The following is a 13194-nucleotide window of genomic DNA, read 5'->3' as shown; positions in this document are numbered from 1 at the left end:
TTTTGGTGCATCTCCCTGAAATCTTGCAAAGCAACAGGGTGAGGTGAGGCTCTGGCACAAGTTGCCCAGAGCAGCTGTGGCTGCTCCATCCCTGGAAGTGTCCAAGGATAAAGAAACGAAGAACTGAGACTTGGGAGTGTCTGCAGAGCCCAAAATATTTTGAGTTCTGTGTGGTTAAAGGGATTTTTGGAGGTATTTCTGTTGGGAGCGGGCTGGTGGCTTGTGGAGGCATCGATCTCTTTTATTGATCCTTGACTCTGGTCACCTTCTCATGTTCATCATGGGAAGGGAATGGCTGGAGCCCTTGGAACTGGAGAACTGAAGACACTGAGATTTTTATTTTATGCTCTATTTGAAAAATCATATGCGTTGCCCGTCGTTATGGAATAGTTTCTTGCAGCAGACAGGAAAGTGCATTGTTCATATGCCAGCTAAAGCTCCCCAAAACCAGCTCAAGCTGTAAATTAAATATAGTGTTGAATTCAATAATGCTCAATATTTAGACTGAAAAGCAGCATTTGCTGATTCTCCTGCCAGGAGAGAAGCATCTCTTGCATTATTTAGTGTTTGTCTGATGGAGATGCCAAGGCAAGTTGCAGATGTATCTCCATTAATTGATCAATATTGTGTTGCATTTCATTTGGTTTCTTTATCTGGTTGATACAGCAGAATAATTTGTTTTTCTCCATGGAAAACTGCACTCTATAGGCTGCCAGGTAGGAAAAGAAAATGGGAAAAATCCTACAGCAGCCCTTTGACCTTTTAATGCCATGAGAGGTGAATTTTGCTCACAGTATGGGCATCTTATGGGGAGGTGTTTAATGTTCCAGATGGCTTAGTTACACAGCAGGGGAATGGGAGGCTTTCTCCAGGACAACAAATTGTAATTTAAGAGCGCATTAATTTCTCAACCATAGTGGAAGAGGGGCAGCTTCTCTGTGCCTCTGCTCCTGCTTCAGTGTCAAAGATGGGACACCTCCTCCTTTCGATTCCAGCCTTACCCAGGCTCCTGTCCTGTTCAATCCTTCTCTTGTGCACTTGGGAAAAATGGATCTGTTTTCTCCTGCAGCAGCTGAGTTTGGCTAATGAAGTCTCTGGTGGGCTGGTTTGTGGCTTGGTGGAAAATGCAGTGTCTGAGGAGGACTGGAGAGGTGCTCAGCTCTGGAAAAGCACTTTGGAAAAGGGGAGGGGGAGCAGCAAGTGTGGGCTTGGAGCCCTGGCACACCCTCTGCACTGTACCTGGGATAGTGGGGACCAGGCAAAGGGGATCACGTGGCTCTGACCCTCTCTTGAGCCAGTCAGTCTTTTCCTAAAGGTCTCTTAGGAACTGGATCCACCTGAGTCCAGAGGCTGCAGAGCTGGAGCAGCTCATCCTTGCAGGAACCCCACAGAGACAGCCCCAGGGCCCTGTTAAAACCCCAGTACAGCCGTGCTCAGGCACTGCTCGTGTTCTGCAAGGGAAACCTTTCCCCTGGAGACAGTAGGTGGGGCAGCTGCATTCACACCTAAATAACTTGGGCATTTTGCAAGTTGATCCCCTCTTCTGCAAGAGAAATTAATTTGGTTTTGTTTTTTTAGAACATCGTTTTGTCCATTCTTGCCAATACCTGCAGTATCATGCTGGGAAATCTTCTCAATACTTTCAAAACAAGTCTTTTCATTTCATCACCAATATGTTTCACTTGCCCCCCCAACACTTGGGAATAATGCGATCCCATCTGTGCATTACTGCTCAGAATTGTCCGTCTTTCTTTGGAGCCCATGAGCCAAAAGTGAGGTAAAGTCATTCCCTTTGCAGGTTTTTGTTGTAGAGCTTTTCCCAACAGAGCTTTTTGCAGAAAAAGCTGCTGAAACTCAGTTCTGTTAAACAAAAAACGACATCCTTCTAAATAATTTAAGAATCTCTGAAGTGTGTCAGGCCCCACTAAAGGTTGATGTCGCTCATTCTCGAGATAAACATCTATTTTTGTGCTTCTAATTAGATTGATACTTAATATAAAGAAATGAATCAAACATTTATAAGAACAATCATAAAAATTAACTTGTCATGAAGACATCTGAATGCCCCCCAACTCCGCTTCTGTATTACAGAAGCGCTGCTGCCATTTTACACTCCCACAGCCCAGGTAATCTTTTAGGTCACAGTAATTACCAAACAGCCACTTTCAGCTTGATAAATAATCATCGTTCTCGACCTGAACGAGTCTGTGTTTCAGTTCCCTGATTGTATTCCGTGATCCCTTAGGCTGTTTCCCAGTTTGGGGTGTGAGGGGAGGCTTTTTAGTGGCCGCTGAGATTGGAAACCTTCGCTCCTTTTTCCTGCCGTTTTTTTTGGCAGGAATAGCCCCGTGGCCCCCTCACGTCTGTCCCCTCTTCCTTCCCTCCTCCTGGCTCTTGCTTTCTGAATCCGGCTCTTCAAACCCCAGAAGATTTAAAAGATTGGTCACTTCCAGCCTCCTAGGGTGGTCCTGAGCTCCCTTCTTTCCATACAACCTTGGATTTTAACCCCTCCTCCCACATCCCTTCCAGGCATGGTACAGGTAAGCTGATAAAGCAGATTTTCCCTCATAAAATGAGATATTCAGAAAGGCAAGGGGTGCAGAGATGGGAATTAAATAATAGCCACAGGTCAGAGTAATTTTCTTTTTGATAGTAGTTCTGTTATTCATGGATGAGTGTTCTCAGGGATTAGTTTCTCAGGGAAAATGAGCAAAATTACGCCTCTGTTTTCATGTGTGGTGTCAAAGACCTAAATCTTTTCCTTTTTGAACACAAAAAATTGGGGGAAATTTCACCTGAAAGTGTAATACGTGAAACAAAGTTCACACTGAGTTTAGTGTACTGTAAGTATGTCCTGACCGTACAGATGCTCCACTAAAAAACCCTCAAGTGTTGAAAGTTTCTGTTTGCAGCAGCTGGTTTTGACCTTTTTCTGAGTTTATGTGCTCTCCTTCATAATACATTTAATTCCTTTTGAAATTGTAGGGCTCTGGTGTTTTTTGTTCACAGTACAGAATCCCAGGATGGTTTGGGTTGGAAGGGATCTTAAAGCTCATCCCATTCCATCCCTGCCATGGGCAGGGATACCTTCCACTATCCCAGGCTGTTCCAAGCCCCAATGTCCAACCTGGCCTGTAATCAAATACATTTTAAAACTCAAATCTGAAAAACATTATTCTTCCTTTTAAAACGCCTGAAATTATTTAATTGCCCTTTTAAAATGGTCTTTTTCTCTTCTTTTCCTCACAGATGGGAAGGTTGAAGTGACAAAAGAGGGAGTGAAGCTCTGCACCATGGGACCTGGCAAAGTTTTTGGGGAGTTAGCCATCCTCTACAACTGCACCCGGACAGCTACTGTCAAAAGTAAGCATTTTGGATGTTTTCTTATCTCTTCACTTGGAAGTTGCAGCCTCTTTTAGATGTTTCACTTTCTCAGTGAATTAAACTCTTTAGGGTATGGTTTTTGGTATGGAATTTAGACACTGTGTGTGTGAAGAAGATGCAGAGGAAGTGCTTCATTCAGTCACTCGGGTTGATCCTACCCCATGCAGAGGAGCCTGAAGCTTATACCACAGTTTTCCTTACAATTCCTGCTGAATCTCATGATAATTTTTTTTGTTGTTGCTTAGAAGAACCTTTCTGACCTGTGTAAGTCTTCAAGGGAAACTCAGTAAGCCAAGCTTAGTTTTTGTTCAGGACAAGTCATTGTTTTCCCACTAAGCTGACTAAAATAAATCAGGAAAAAGAATCTGGATGGCACTTGACCCCCTGCCCTAAACTTCTCAGCACTTTTGTAATCTTTTATGAATGTTTTGGGCAAAGGCTTGTCTTGCACAATTAAGCAGAGGAAATAAATCACATTGCTATGTACAACTTAAATAGGTTTTTGTTTAAATTCAGATGCAGAGCTGAGATGTGGGATATAGGTTATCAGATAGGTGACTGAAGCAGAGAGAGATAGTCAATAATTGTGTGGTTCTAAGGGGAAGGAGTCAGAAGGGTACAGATGGCACAGAATAACCCAAACAAGTGGTATTCTTGTACCACAATAATGAGCTGTGTGAGTCCCTGCTCAGAAGAAAGCCTTTTCCAAACACCTAACTGTGCTTCAAAAAGAGAGCAAGGAAAAGAACAAATGGGCAGGAATAAGAAAGCAGATAAGTGGATTATTTTCTGCAGGATGTGCTGTTTTCCGTAGTGCTGAAGGACCTGACCCATGGTCTCTGTTCTCACCTGTGCAAACCTTGCCTTTTCACAAGTGCTGGGTACCTCAGGTGGTGGTGATAAATTCAGATGAGCAGCAGCTTTGTGTGATAAATACAGCTGGGAAAGGTTGGAAAGAGCAGAGAAAAAGGTCAAATTGTTTAGTTCCCCTTAGGAATGCAGAGCTAAAAGGCACCTGATCCTCCAGTCCCACGAGTGAGTCCCTGTTCCGGTTTGGCCAAATTTAGAAATATATATATATACTCTGAGAGAAGGCACAACCACCCCTCCCCCCACCAGGTTCGGGAAAAAAAAAAAATTTTCCTCGAAGGAAAGTGAAGAAGATAAAACTATTTATTTAACAAGCACACGGGAAAGGAAAATAATGTTAAATGGTAAAATCTTTCGCTGTAGAGGAAAAACCTGGGAAAGTGTTCGAGTCCTCCCTTTGGTCTCCTCGGAGCTGGGGCTTGGCCCAGGGCCAGGCCCTCTGTGCCCGGTGGAAAGTCCTCCCGATGTGCTCTGATGTTACAGCAATCAGGCAGTCCAGTAGAAAAGGGAGAAAATCCGAAATTCCAGAGAAGGAAAAGTTCAGCTCTCAGCCTCTCTCCAGAGAACAAGGGACTGGAAAAAAACTGGCCAAAAACTGACTGGAAAAGCTGCCAGCCGGGTGCTTCCTCGCTCCCCCCTGCCCCAGCTGAAAAAAAAAAACCTGCTATCTTTATGTGACCTTGAACAAGTTTCAAACTGCTTTGAGAAAGTTTTGCTCAGTTTTTTTCTTCCCCCTCTCAGGCTCAGTTCAGAGGCATAGAAAGGCCAATAATTAATTTCTGGGCATAGGCAGCGATATGGGATACACATCATAAGGTCACCCCAAGACAGTCCCCCATAACCACTCTGTTCCTGTGGCCGCTCTCACCTCGTTGTGCAAGGGACTCCCACAGGGAATTGCACACAGCAGGTTTTGCTGTCAGATTTCCTCTTGCTGCCGTTTCCACGCCCTCAGGCTCCCCTCCGGAGCAAACCTCCAGACTGGCATGTGGCACTCAGCTGTCCCAAACCCCTTTGTCCTGGTTAAACTGGGGGCAGCAGTAAGGTCACTGCTCCAGCCATCCTCAGAGAGACCTTGCCTCGAGGAAGAGGAGCGTGTGTTCTTGTTTCTCTGGTCCTTTCCCACCAGGATTGTGTAATTAGAGTTCTGCTGGGCTTTAATCTCCTTCCCAGGGCCAGGGAGGGACTTGGAGGAATTTTATCTCTTGTTAGTGCACAGATCAGTAGCAATTGTGGTTGTAATGAGCTTGGGGAGCTGCTGCAGCTCGCCCTCACTGAGCTGAGGGCCTGGAGGTGTTCACATCACCTCAGGGCACGGTATTGACTTAGCTGATCCTACACAGCTTCAAACACCTGTTTGTTCCTTTGGGAAATGAGCAATAAATGTGGCAAATCCCCTTTCTAGGTGAATGGTGGCAAGTATTCCATTATGCCTGGGGATAACTGCTGCTGCCATTTTACACTCCCATAGCCCAGGTAATCTTTTAGGTCACAGTAATTACCAAACAACCACTTTCAGCTTGATAAATAATCATCGTTCCCGACCTAAACGAGTCAGTGTTTCAGTTCCCTGATTGTATTCCGTGATCCCTTAGGCTGTTTCCCAGTTTGGGATGTGAGGGGAGGCTTTTTAGTGGCCGCTGAGATTGGAAACCTTCGCTCCTTTTTCCTGCCGTTTTTTTTGGCAGGAATAGCCCCGTGGCCCCCTCACGTCTGTCCCCTCTTCCTTCCCTCCTCCTGGCTCTTGCTTTCTGAATCCGGCTCTTCAAACCCCAGAAGATTTAAAAGATTGGTCACTTCCAACCTCCCAGGGTGGTCCTGAGCTCCATTAAGCCTGGGGATAACTTTGATCATTCCAAGGTTTATTCCAGGAGAAATGAAATTGGTGACTGTAGTGAGATGAGACACTCCATCAACACTGGTGGTGAGGAAGTGTCAGGGGGCATCATCCAGCTCCCATTTGGAGACACACTTTAACTCAGGGCTTCCCATCGTTCAGGAGAGAGCTTTCCATCACCTCCAGAGTGTCAGGAGTGTGTTTTGATGTGCCTGCCTGTACTTGATTACGAGGAATTTAAGTGCTGCTTTCTGAGGGATGAAGTTGTGGCAGAGGCTGAGTGAAGGATGGATTTATGGGGGTGTTGAGCTCGGCGTTGCAGCTGGGCCATAATGAGGTGTCAGCTGAGTTGACACCTCCTGCTGCAGCTTGGTTTTATGTGTACCCTGGCTTTGGTTTGTAAATAATAAAGATTTTAGTGTCATTACTCACTATTAGTCTACACGGGCTTTTCAGCTCGTGCTCACTCTGCAGGAGCAAACTTCAAATATAAATCACCGGAGGAAGGGCTTTGTCTTTGCAATAGAATTTAGGAGACATTAAAATTTAATGATTCTGATCTGACTCCTGCCTCATAACGACCTCTTTAATAAGGCAGTCCAGGGCTTTGCAAAGCCTACCCCGGAAGCGCTATCATATTTTCTCCCCATTATTGCAGCCCTAAATGAAAGCAGGGTGGGGTTTGAGTTCAAGCAGGGCCTGGGAAGAACCCAAACCCTTGGGTGCTGAGGAGCACTGGGAAAGGCAGGGACATATCTCCTGACACGTGGCCTTTTAAGATAAATGTGCAATCTTTGACATCTGATTTTGGTTTGGTTATTCTGCAGCGTTTGCTTTACGTTTCCAGATAATACAGAAAGAATAATAGTGGGGGGGTTTGGGAGTTTTTTGGCTTGCTTTTTCTTCTTCTTCTGGTAGAAACTGGTCAGTCTGCTCCAAGTATGCAATTATCAAGGCTTTCTGGCTCCTTGATGCTCACAGATCACCTTCCATGGCACACTCAGTGAAATCCAAATCAGCTGCTAATTTCTCCCTCTCCCTGTGTTGATTATCCAGAGTTCTAGAGTGTCTGCATGCAGACCTGGATGCTGCTTGCAATTCAAAGCAGAACCACAGACTTTCCTTCCTGATTCCAACAAATAATTAAGTCCAGAATGAGGAAAACACCACTTGTTACGGCTACACCTAGAATGATGTCTCTGATCCTCTGTTTTTACAGACATGGATGGTAAATAGAGCTACGAGAGGCCAGCAAAAAATGACAAAAAAGACAAAAATCTCCCCAGCTGAATTGAGGTTGTGCTTAAGACATTGTGATTCTTCATTTTGATAACAGAAAAGACGTGGGAGGAAGTGAAATTAATCTGCCGTTAATATTGTGCAGAAGCGCTCATTCCTCTTAAAGAATAATGTGTGGAGCAGATTTTTGCAGGTGATTTAGGGCAGATTTTGTGGAGGGGGCAGATTCTCCATCCTCTGAGGACGTTCTGCTTATTTTAGAAGTGGTCTTAACACCTGAAGTGGATTCTCTTGGGGGCAAAATAAAACCATCCCCTAGAAACATCTCGGTGCAAGGCTGATGATTTCAGGGGAGTTGCACTCCACACCAGCCCATGTTTTCAGGAGAACTATTAGCAAAAAAAAAAAAGCAAGCAGAGGCTGAAGTTATTAAACTCTAAATTATGTAAATCCTTTTGCTGGCCCTCAAAAGGCAGCACAAGAGTTCCTCAAGCTGCTGTGCTTGCCAGCTGCACTAATTGTACAAAACCCAGCACGGCGCAGCGGGATTAAGGCGGGAGCTCGGCCGTTCCTTGCCAAGCCTGGATGAGTTTGGATTTTCCACTGCTGTTTGTGTTTTAATGGAGTCCTGTGCACCGCTTGCTGCAGCCCCAGGAACGGCAGAACTTTGCGAGGAGCTCGGGCACATGGATAATTTGCAAGGAAAAAGAAGGCAGCAGCAAGTTGCCAATTAAAACTGCAGAGACTCGTTAAAAGCCTTGCAGGAGGATGTTGCCTTCAGATGTTCTCCTCTAACGATTACAGGAGCCAGGGTAAAGTTTGTTCCACTCTCCTTAAAACACGCTTTGGAAAGAAGTTGACTTTAGACACTCCACTGTTTGATTAAAATCTCTCTGATATTACTTGGAGATCAGAAACCTGGGATGGCCCAGCCAGTCCGGTGTGCCTGGTGGGAGACAAATGGATATATAAATGCATATATAATGGATATATCCTGGGAGAAAGTAATTTAAACTCACCCTTCCACTGCCTGTGTTTTTCTGTGACCTTTACAGGTTTTGCAAGTAATGTGACAGAATGGGTTTGGATTATTCTTCCAAGGGGATGATAATGAGAAAATGATGTTGAGGACAATGGACAAGGTGTAGCAGAGTTTTTTTTCCCCTCTTCTTGTTCAGGAGCATCTTCAGGATGGTATGTCCATGGCTCTGGAGATACAGGCACAGGGATGGGTGGTCCTGACTGAATTTTTAACTGATGGACAGACCAATCCAAGACAGATGAGGAAAACAGAATGAAAAATTTATTCACCACCTGGGATCATTGTGTACCTGAAACATCCCCAGGTGTGTTGGAATAAGGGTGCCCAGAGCAGCTGTGGCTGCCCCTGGATCCCTGGCAGTGTCCAAGGCCAGGCTGGACATTGGGGCTTGGAGCAGCCTGGGACAGTGGGAGGTGTCCCTGCCCATGGCAGGGGTGGCACTGGATGGGCTTTGAGGTCCCATCCACCCCAAACCAGTCTGGGATTCTGGGATTCACAAGTTCCTCAGGCTCTGCTTCCTATCCCCTTTTCTAAAGCCTTGAAGGAGGTGCTGGACGAAGAGGTGGGGCAGCCCCAGCTGCTCTGGGCACCCTGTGCCAGCCCCTGCCCACCCTCACATGGAACAATTCCTTCCCAATCTCCCATCCATCCCTGCCCTCTGGCACTGGGAAGCCATTCCCTGTGTCCTGTCCCTCCATGCCTTGTCCCCAGTCCCTCTGCAGCTCTCCTGGAGCCCCTTTAGGCCCTGCAAGGGGCTTGGAGCTCTCCCTGGAGCCTTCCCTTCACCAGGTGAACACCAGGAGGTTCTGGCATCATGGGCAGCTTTAAGACTGGGTATTTATTTATAGGAAAACCTTTCAGTGTTAAATCCATGTTTAAAAACTCTCCAGACCTGTTTGGCCAAGCAGATAAAGTAACAATAAATAACAAAGTAGCATTTGTTGTGTCTGGTACGGAAGGAGGGTGATCACCATGCAGGGGAAATGGAGTGCTTCAGTTGTTCTGAAATACTTGTGGAAGTAATTTTGTTGATATTTTTCACGTTGATTTAATTGCAGAGAGGAATGAGCTGAGATCCCATCACTTAAACACGGTTATAAGGAGATGATGACTTTCTCTGTGCAACCCTTGAAGAATTAGTTAATATTAACAGCAGATGTCAGATAATTAGCTCATAAGAGCTCCCATTTCATCCCTTTTTATAGATGTCACTGAAGATGTTGTGGATGTTTGAAATATGGCCAGAGCAGCTGTGAGAAATGAGGTGACTGAACTTTGCTATTGACAGCAAAGCTTCTCTTTGGGCAGAGTTTGATAAACAAGGGGATGCAATGGAGTATTTGCCATAAATGCTAATTTATGGGCTCGGTGACACGTGGTCCTTTCCTGGATTAAAATGCAACAGACAGCACAGGGGCTGGATTTGCCCCACATTATATAAAATTTCTCATTCTAGACTATTTCCTGGTTCTAACTGGGGAACAAAAAGCCCCTTGGTACCAAAACAGACCAATTTGTGTTTCAGAACCAAAGCAACAATTGCCTTATCCATGTTCTCTAAAGCCACTTTTAGAAGCTCCTTGATGGCATGAAATCACCCCAAGCTGCCTTTCCTGCTGTCCATAGAAGCAGAGTTTTTAAAGATTGTTTTGCCCATCATAATTCAAGGTTTCTTTCTGAGAGACACTGGATTCATTTAAATATTTGATTGATTGTATTGGAGGAGTTGTGCTTCCCTGCATCTCAAGCCCATCGCTTCCAATAAACTTCCACTAAGGGAATCATAGAGCAATCTCCCTAAAATAAGCTCAAATATGGTACCAGTCAGTAAAAGTTACTGCAATTTTTATTGCTTTCAGCCAGGGTGTAGCAGCACCATCTCCACTGGCTGATCCCTTGGGACCAGGAGCATCCGGCTGCCTCTGCTTCTCAGGCAGCAATGGGCTCCAGGTCTCTCCAGCCCACAGGGAACAGGAGGATTTTTTCAGTGTTAAACCTACTACAGGTTTCAGTGATTATTAATTTTAATTACTATCCCCCCTCCCATCTTTCATAATACTGTGGGGTTATTGTGAGGAAAAATGTGTGCGAACACTGATGCTAAAATGATTCTTCTCTTAAATACTCCACGAGTGTAATGTCAACGAAGGTTTCCTTGTTTTCCAGGCCTTTTTAGCTATGGCAAGGCTCAGAACAAGGCAGGGCAGCCCTGGGATGGGGCTGGATCAGTGGAAAGCACCTTTCCCTTGTGTCTGGATATCCCTGGAGAAGAAGAGACAAAATCAGGGGAAATCAGAGAATCCCAGAATGGCTCGATTTGGAAAGGATCTTAAAACTCATCCCATCCCACCCCCTGCCATGGGCAGGGACACCTTCCAGTATCCCAGGCTGCTCCAAGCCCCAGTGTCCAGCCTGGCCTTGGACACTTCCAGGGGGGTACAAGCTGGCAGCTCGTGTGGGATTGCCCAGGAGGGGATGGGGAGCAGCTTTTGTGTGCAGTTGGGGGGGAGCTGTGGAGTTTGTTGTGGCTGACAGAGCTGCTCGGAGTTGTGCTGGGAGTGGGTGGCCCGCTCTGGACGTGGTTCTGGGTTTTGGGGATGGCTATTTTCGGAGTGTGAGGTGTGGGTGGAGCAGATGGATGTGCCATGTGCTGTGTTCCACAGTGCTGGGGGTTGTATTTAATGTATGGATAACAAAACAGAGGCAAACATGTCTCTCCTACTACCCTGCTGACTTTAGTAGTGGGGTGTTTTCCCTACTTTTCCCCATCTGTCATTGCTGATTTACATTTAGGAATCTGGAATCCCTTCCAGCAGGCTCAGCGTCCTCTTGTACATCACCCTGCTGGTTTTGGGGCTGGCACCACAATCCAATCTTTCCCAAAAAATACTCAGCTGAACCTGCAGCAAGCAAATTGTTCGCCACCTCCTATTCGGGGAGCACAATCCCCTCAAAACTGAATTCTTGGAATCAGCACAAAGAAAAGGTGAAAAGAGCAGCTTGTCCTTCTTCCATTCAAGCTCTCCTAAATTCCCAGCTGGATGACAGTAGTGGGGAAAGTTTCTCACATGGAGAGTACTAGGAGGAAAGCATTCCCTTTCCCTGCAGCACACGAAAGATAGAAGGTGTCTATAGAGAAGGTGCATAGAAAAAAATCCCAATCCATGTTTATTTCTCCTGGGATCTTGGGATCAGCTCAGTCAGGGGGCTGGTACCAGAGTCTGGGCCTCAGGTTTGCCCCTGGCTCAGCTGGGCTGGATTTTTTGCATCCTTTGAATGCCTGGGCACAAACATGGAGCTGCTCTTGGGTTCGGAGCTGCTGGGTGTGAAGAGTGGATGCTGTTCTGTCATTGTGGGGCTTCTTCACAGAAACATGGAATGGTTTGGGTTGGAAGGGACCTTTAAAACACCATCCAGTGCCACCCCTGCCATGGGACACCTTCCACTGTCCCAGGCTGCTCCAAGCCCCAATGTCCAGCCTGGCCTTGGGCACTGCCAGGGATCCAGGGGCAGCCCCAGCTGCTCTGGGCACCCTGTGCCAGGGCCTGCCCACCCTGCCAGGGAACAATTCCTTCCCAATCTCCCATCCAGCCCTGCCCTCTGGCACTGGGAAGCCATTCCCTGTGTCCTGTCCCTCCATGCCTTGTCCCCAGTCCCTCTGCAGCTCTCCTGGAGCCCCTTTAGGCCCTGCAAGGGGCTCTGAGCTCTCCCTGGAGCCTTCTCCTCTCCAGGTGAGCAGCCCCAGCTCTCCCAGCCTGGCTGCAGAGCAGAGGGGCTCCAGCCCTTGGAGGATCTCCGTGGCCTCCCCTGGACTCTCTCCAGCAGCTCCAGGCCCTTTTTTTGTTGGGGACCCCCAAGCTGGAGGCAGCTCTGCAGGTGGGATCTCACCTGAGCAAGGCAGAGGGGGAGAATAGCAGAGTAAAGGGCTGGGCTGCTCCTCCAGCCGGGAAGCTGAGCCTAAACCAAACAGAGCCACTGTGGAGGCTCCTGCCTTTCCGAGCTGAGCTCCTGTGATCTCCCTGCTGATGTGTTCTGTGGGAGTGAAGATCCCTGGAAGGTTTTTAAGGGCACGAGTGTGACTTTGCAGAGGAGGGCTTCACCCCCGGTCTGCTGCCAGGGGTGAAACTCCAGCCTGAGGGAACAAGGAGCAGCCTTGCCGCTGTAGATGTTTTGCAGACAATTCCTGTGTTGATAAAAGGAAATCTCTTCATTATGCAGCATTCAGCATTCCATCCTTACTGCTGGTACTCTTGCCATGCTTTGATTGCCTCACGCTTTGATAGCGGGGCCGCTCGGTGTCTTGATTTCAGGGATGTCGTTTGAAGTGGGATTTTTTTAAACAGCCCAGGCATTGAGGGGAGATGTTTCAAGTGAGGAGAAGGCTGTGTAGGGCAGCTCGAGCCTTCCTCTGCCACAGCTCTGTATTACTGCTCTGACATGTCAGTTTAAAATACTGATTAATGCTACACATCAGTTACGCTTCCTAAAAGAAGCAGAATTCTGGAGAGGAGCTGAAAATCCCAGTGTATTTTCAGGGATTGTGTGGTGTCTCATCAGAGTCCCTGGCTTTTTCAGCTGAACTGCTCCAGGACCCAACAGCTGACATCTCCTCCATGGTATCGACCTTCTAACCATAAATCCATTTGCTTGTGGCAATGATGCAGTAATAATCGAATTGATGGAATAATAATAATTCCAATAGTAATACTGATTCCAAGGATGGAATCATTGAGGCTGGAAAAGACCTTCAGGATCATCCAATCCAAGCTGTGCCTGATGCCCACCTTGTCCCCAGCCCAGAGCACTGAGTGCCACCTCCAGC

The 13194-nt window shown here is 46.8% G+C and overlaps 1 protein-coding gene across 3 annotated transcripts in view; it reads left to right on the top strand.

Annotated features, from left to right (window-relative positions):
- Window positions 1–13194, top strand: part of PRKG1 (protein kinase cGMP-dependent 1) — a 372819-nt gene that overhangs the window by 157881 nt on the left and 201744 nt on the right. For all 3 annotated transcript variants that reach the window (XM_042021848.1, XM_042021837.1, XM_042021855.1), the window contains exon 3: window positions 3250–3363. In XM_042021848.1, the coding sequence (XP_041877782.1) occupies window positions 3250–3363 (114 nt within the window). The remainder of the gene's footprint in view (window positions 1–3249; window positions 3364–13194) is intronic.

Source organism: Corvus kubaryi, unplaced genomic scaffold, assembly GCF_017639235.1.
Source record: "Corvus kubaryi isolate FWS band 111438036 unplaced genomic scaffold, C.kubaryi_AGA036_p1.0 126, whole genome shotgun sequence".
Lineage (NCBI taxonomy): Eukaryota > Metazoa > Chordata > Aves > Passeriformes > Corvidae > Corvus > Corvus kubaryi.
Note: the sequence above shows the minus strand (reverse complement) of the source record. Positions and strands in the feature narration are given on the sequence as shown.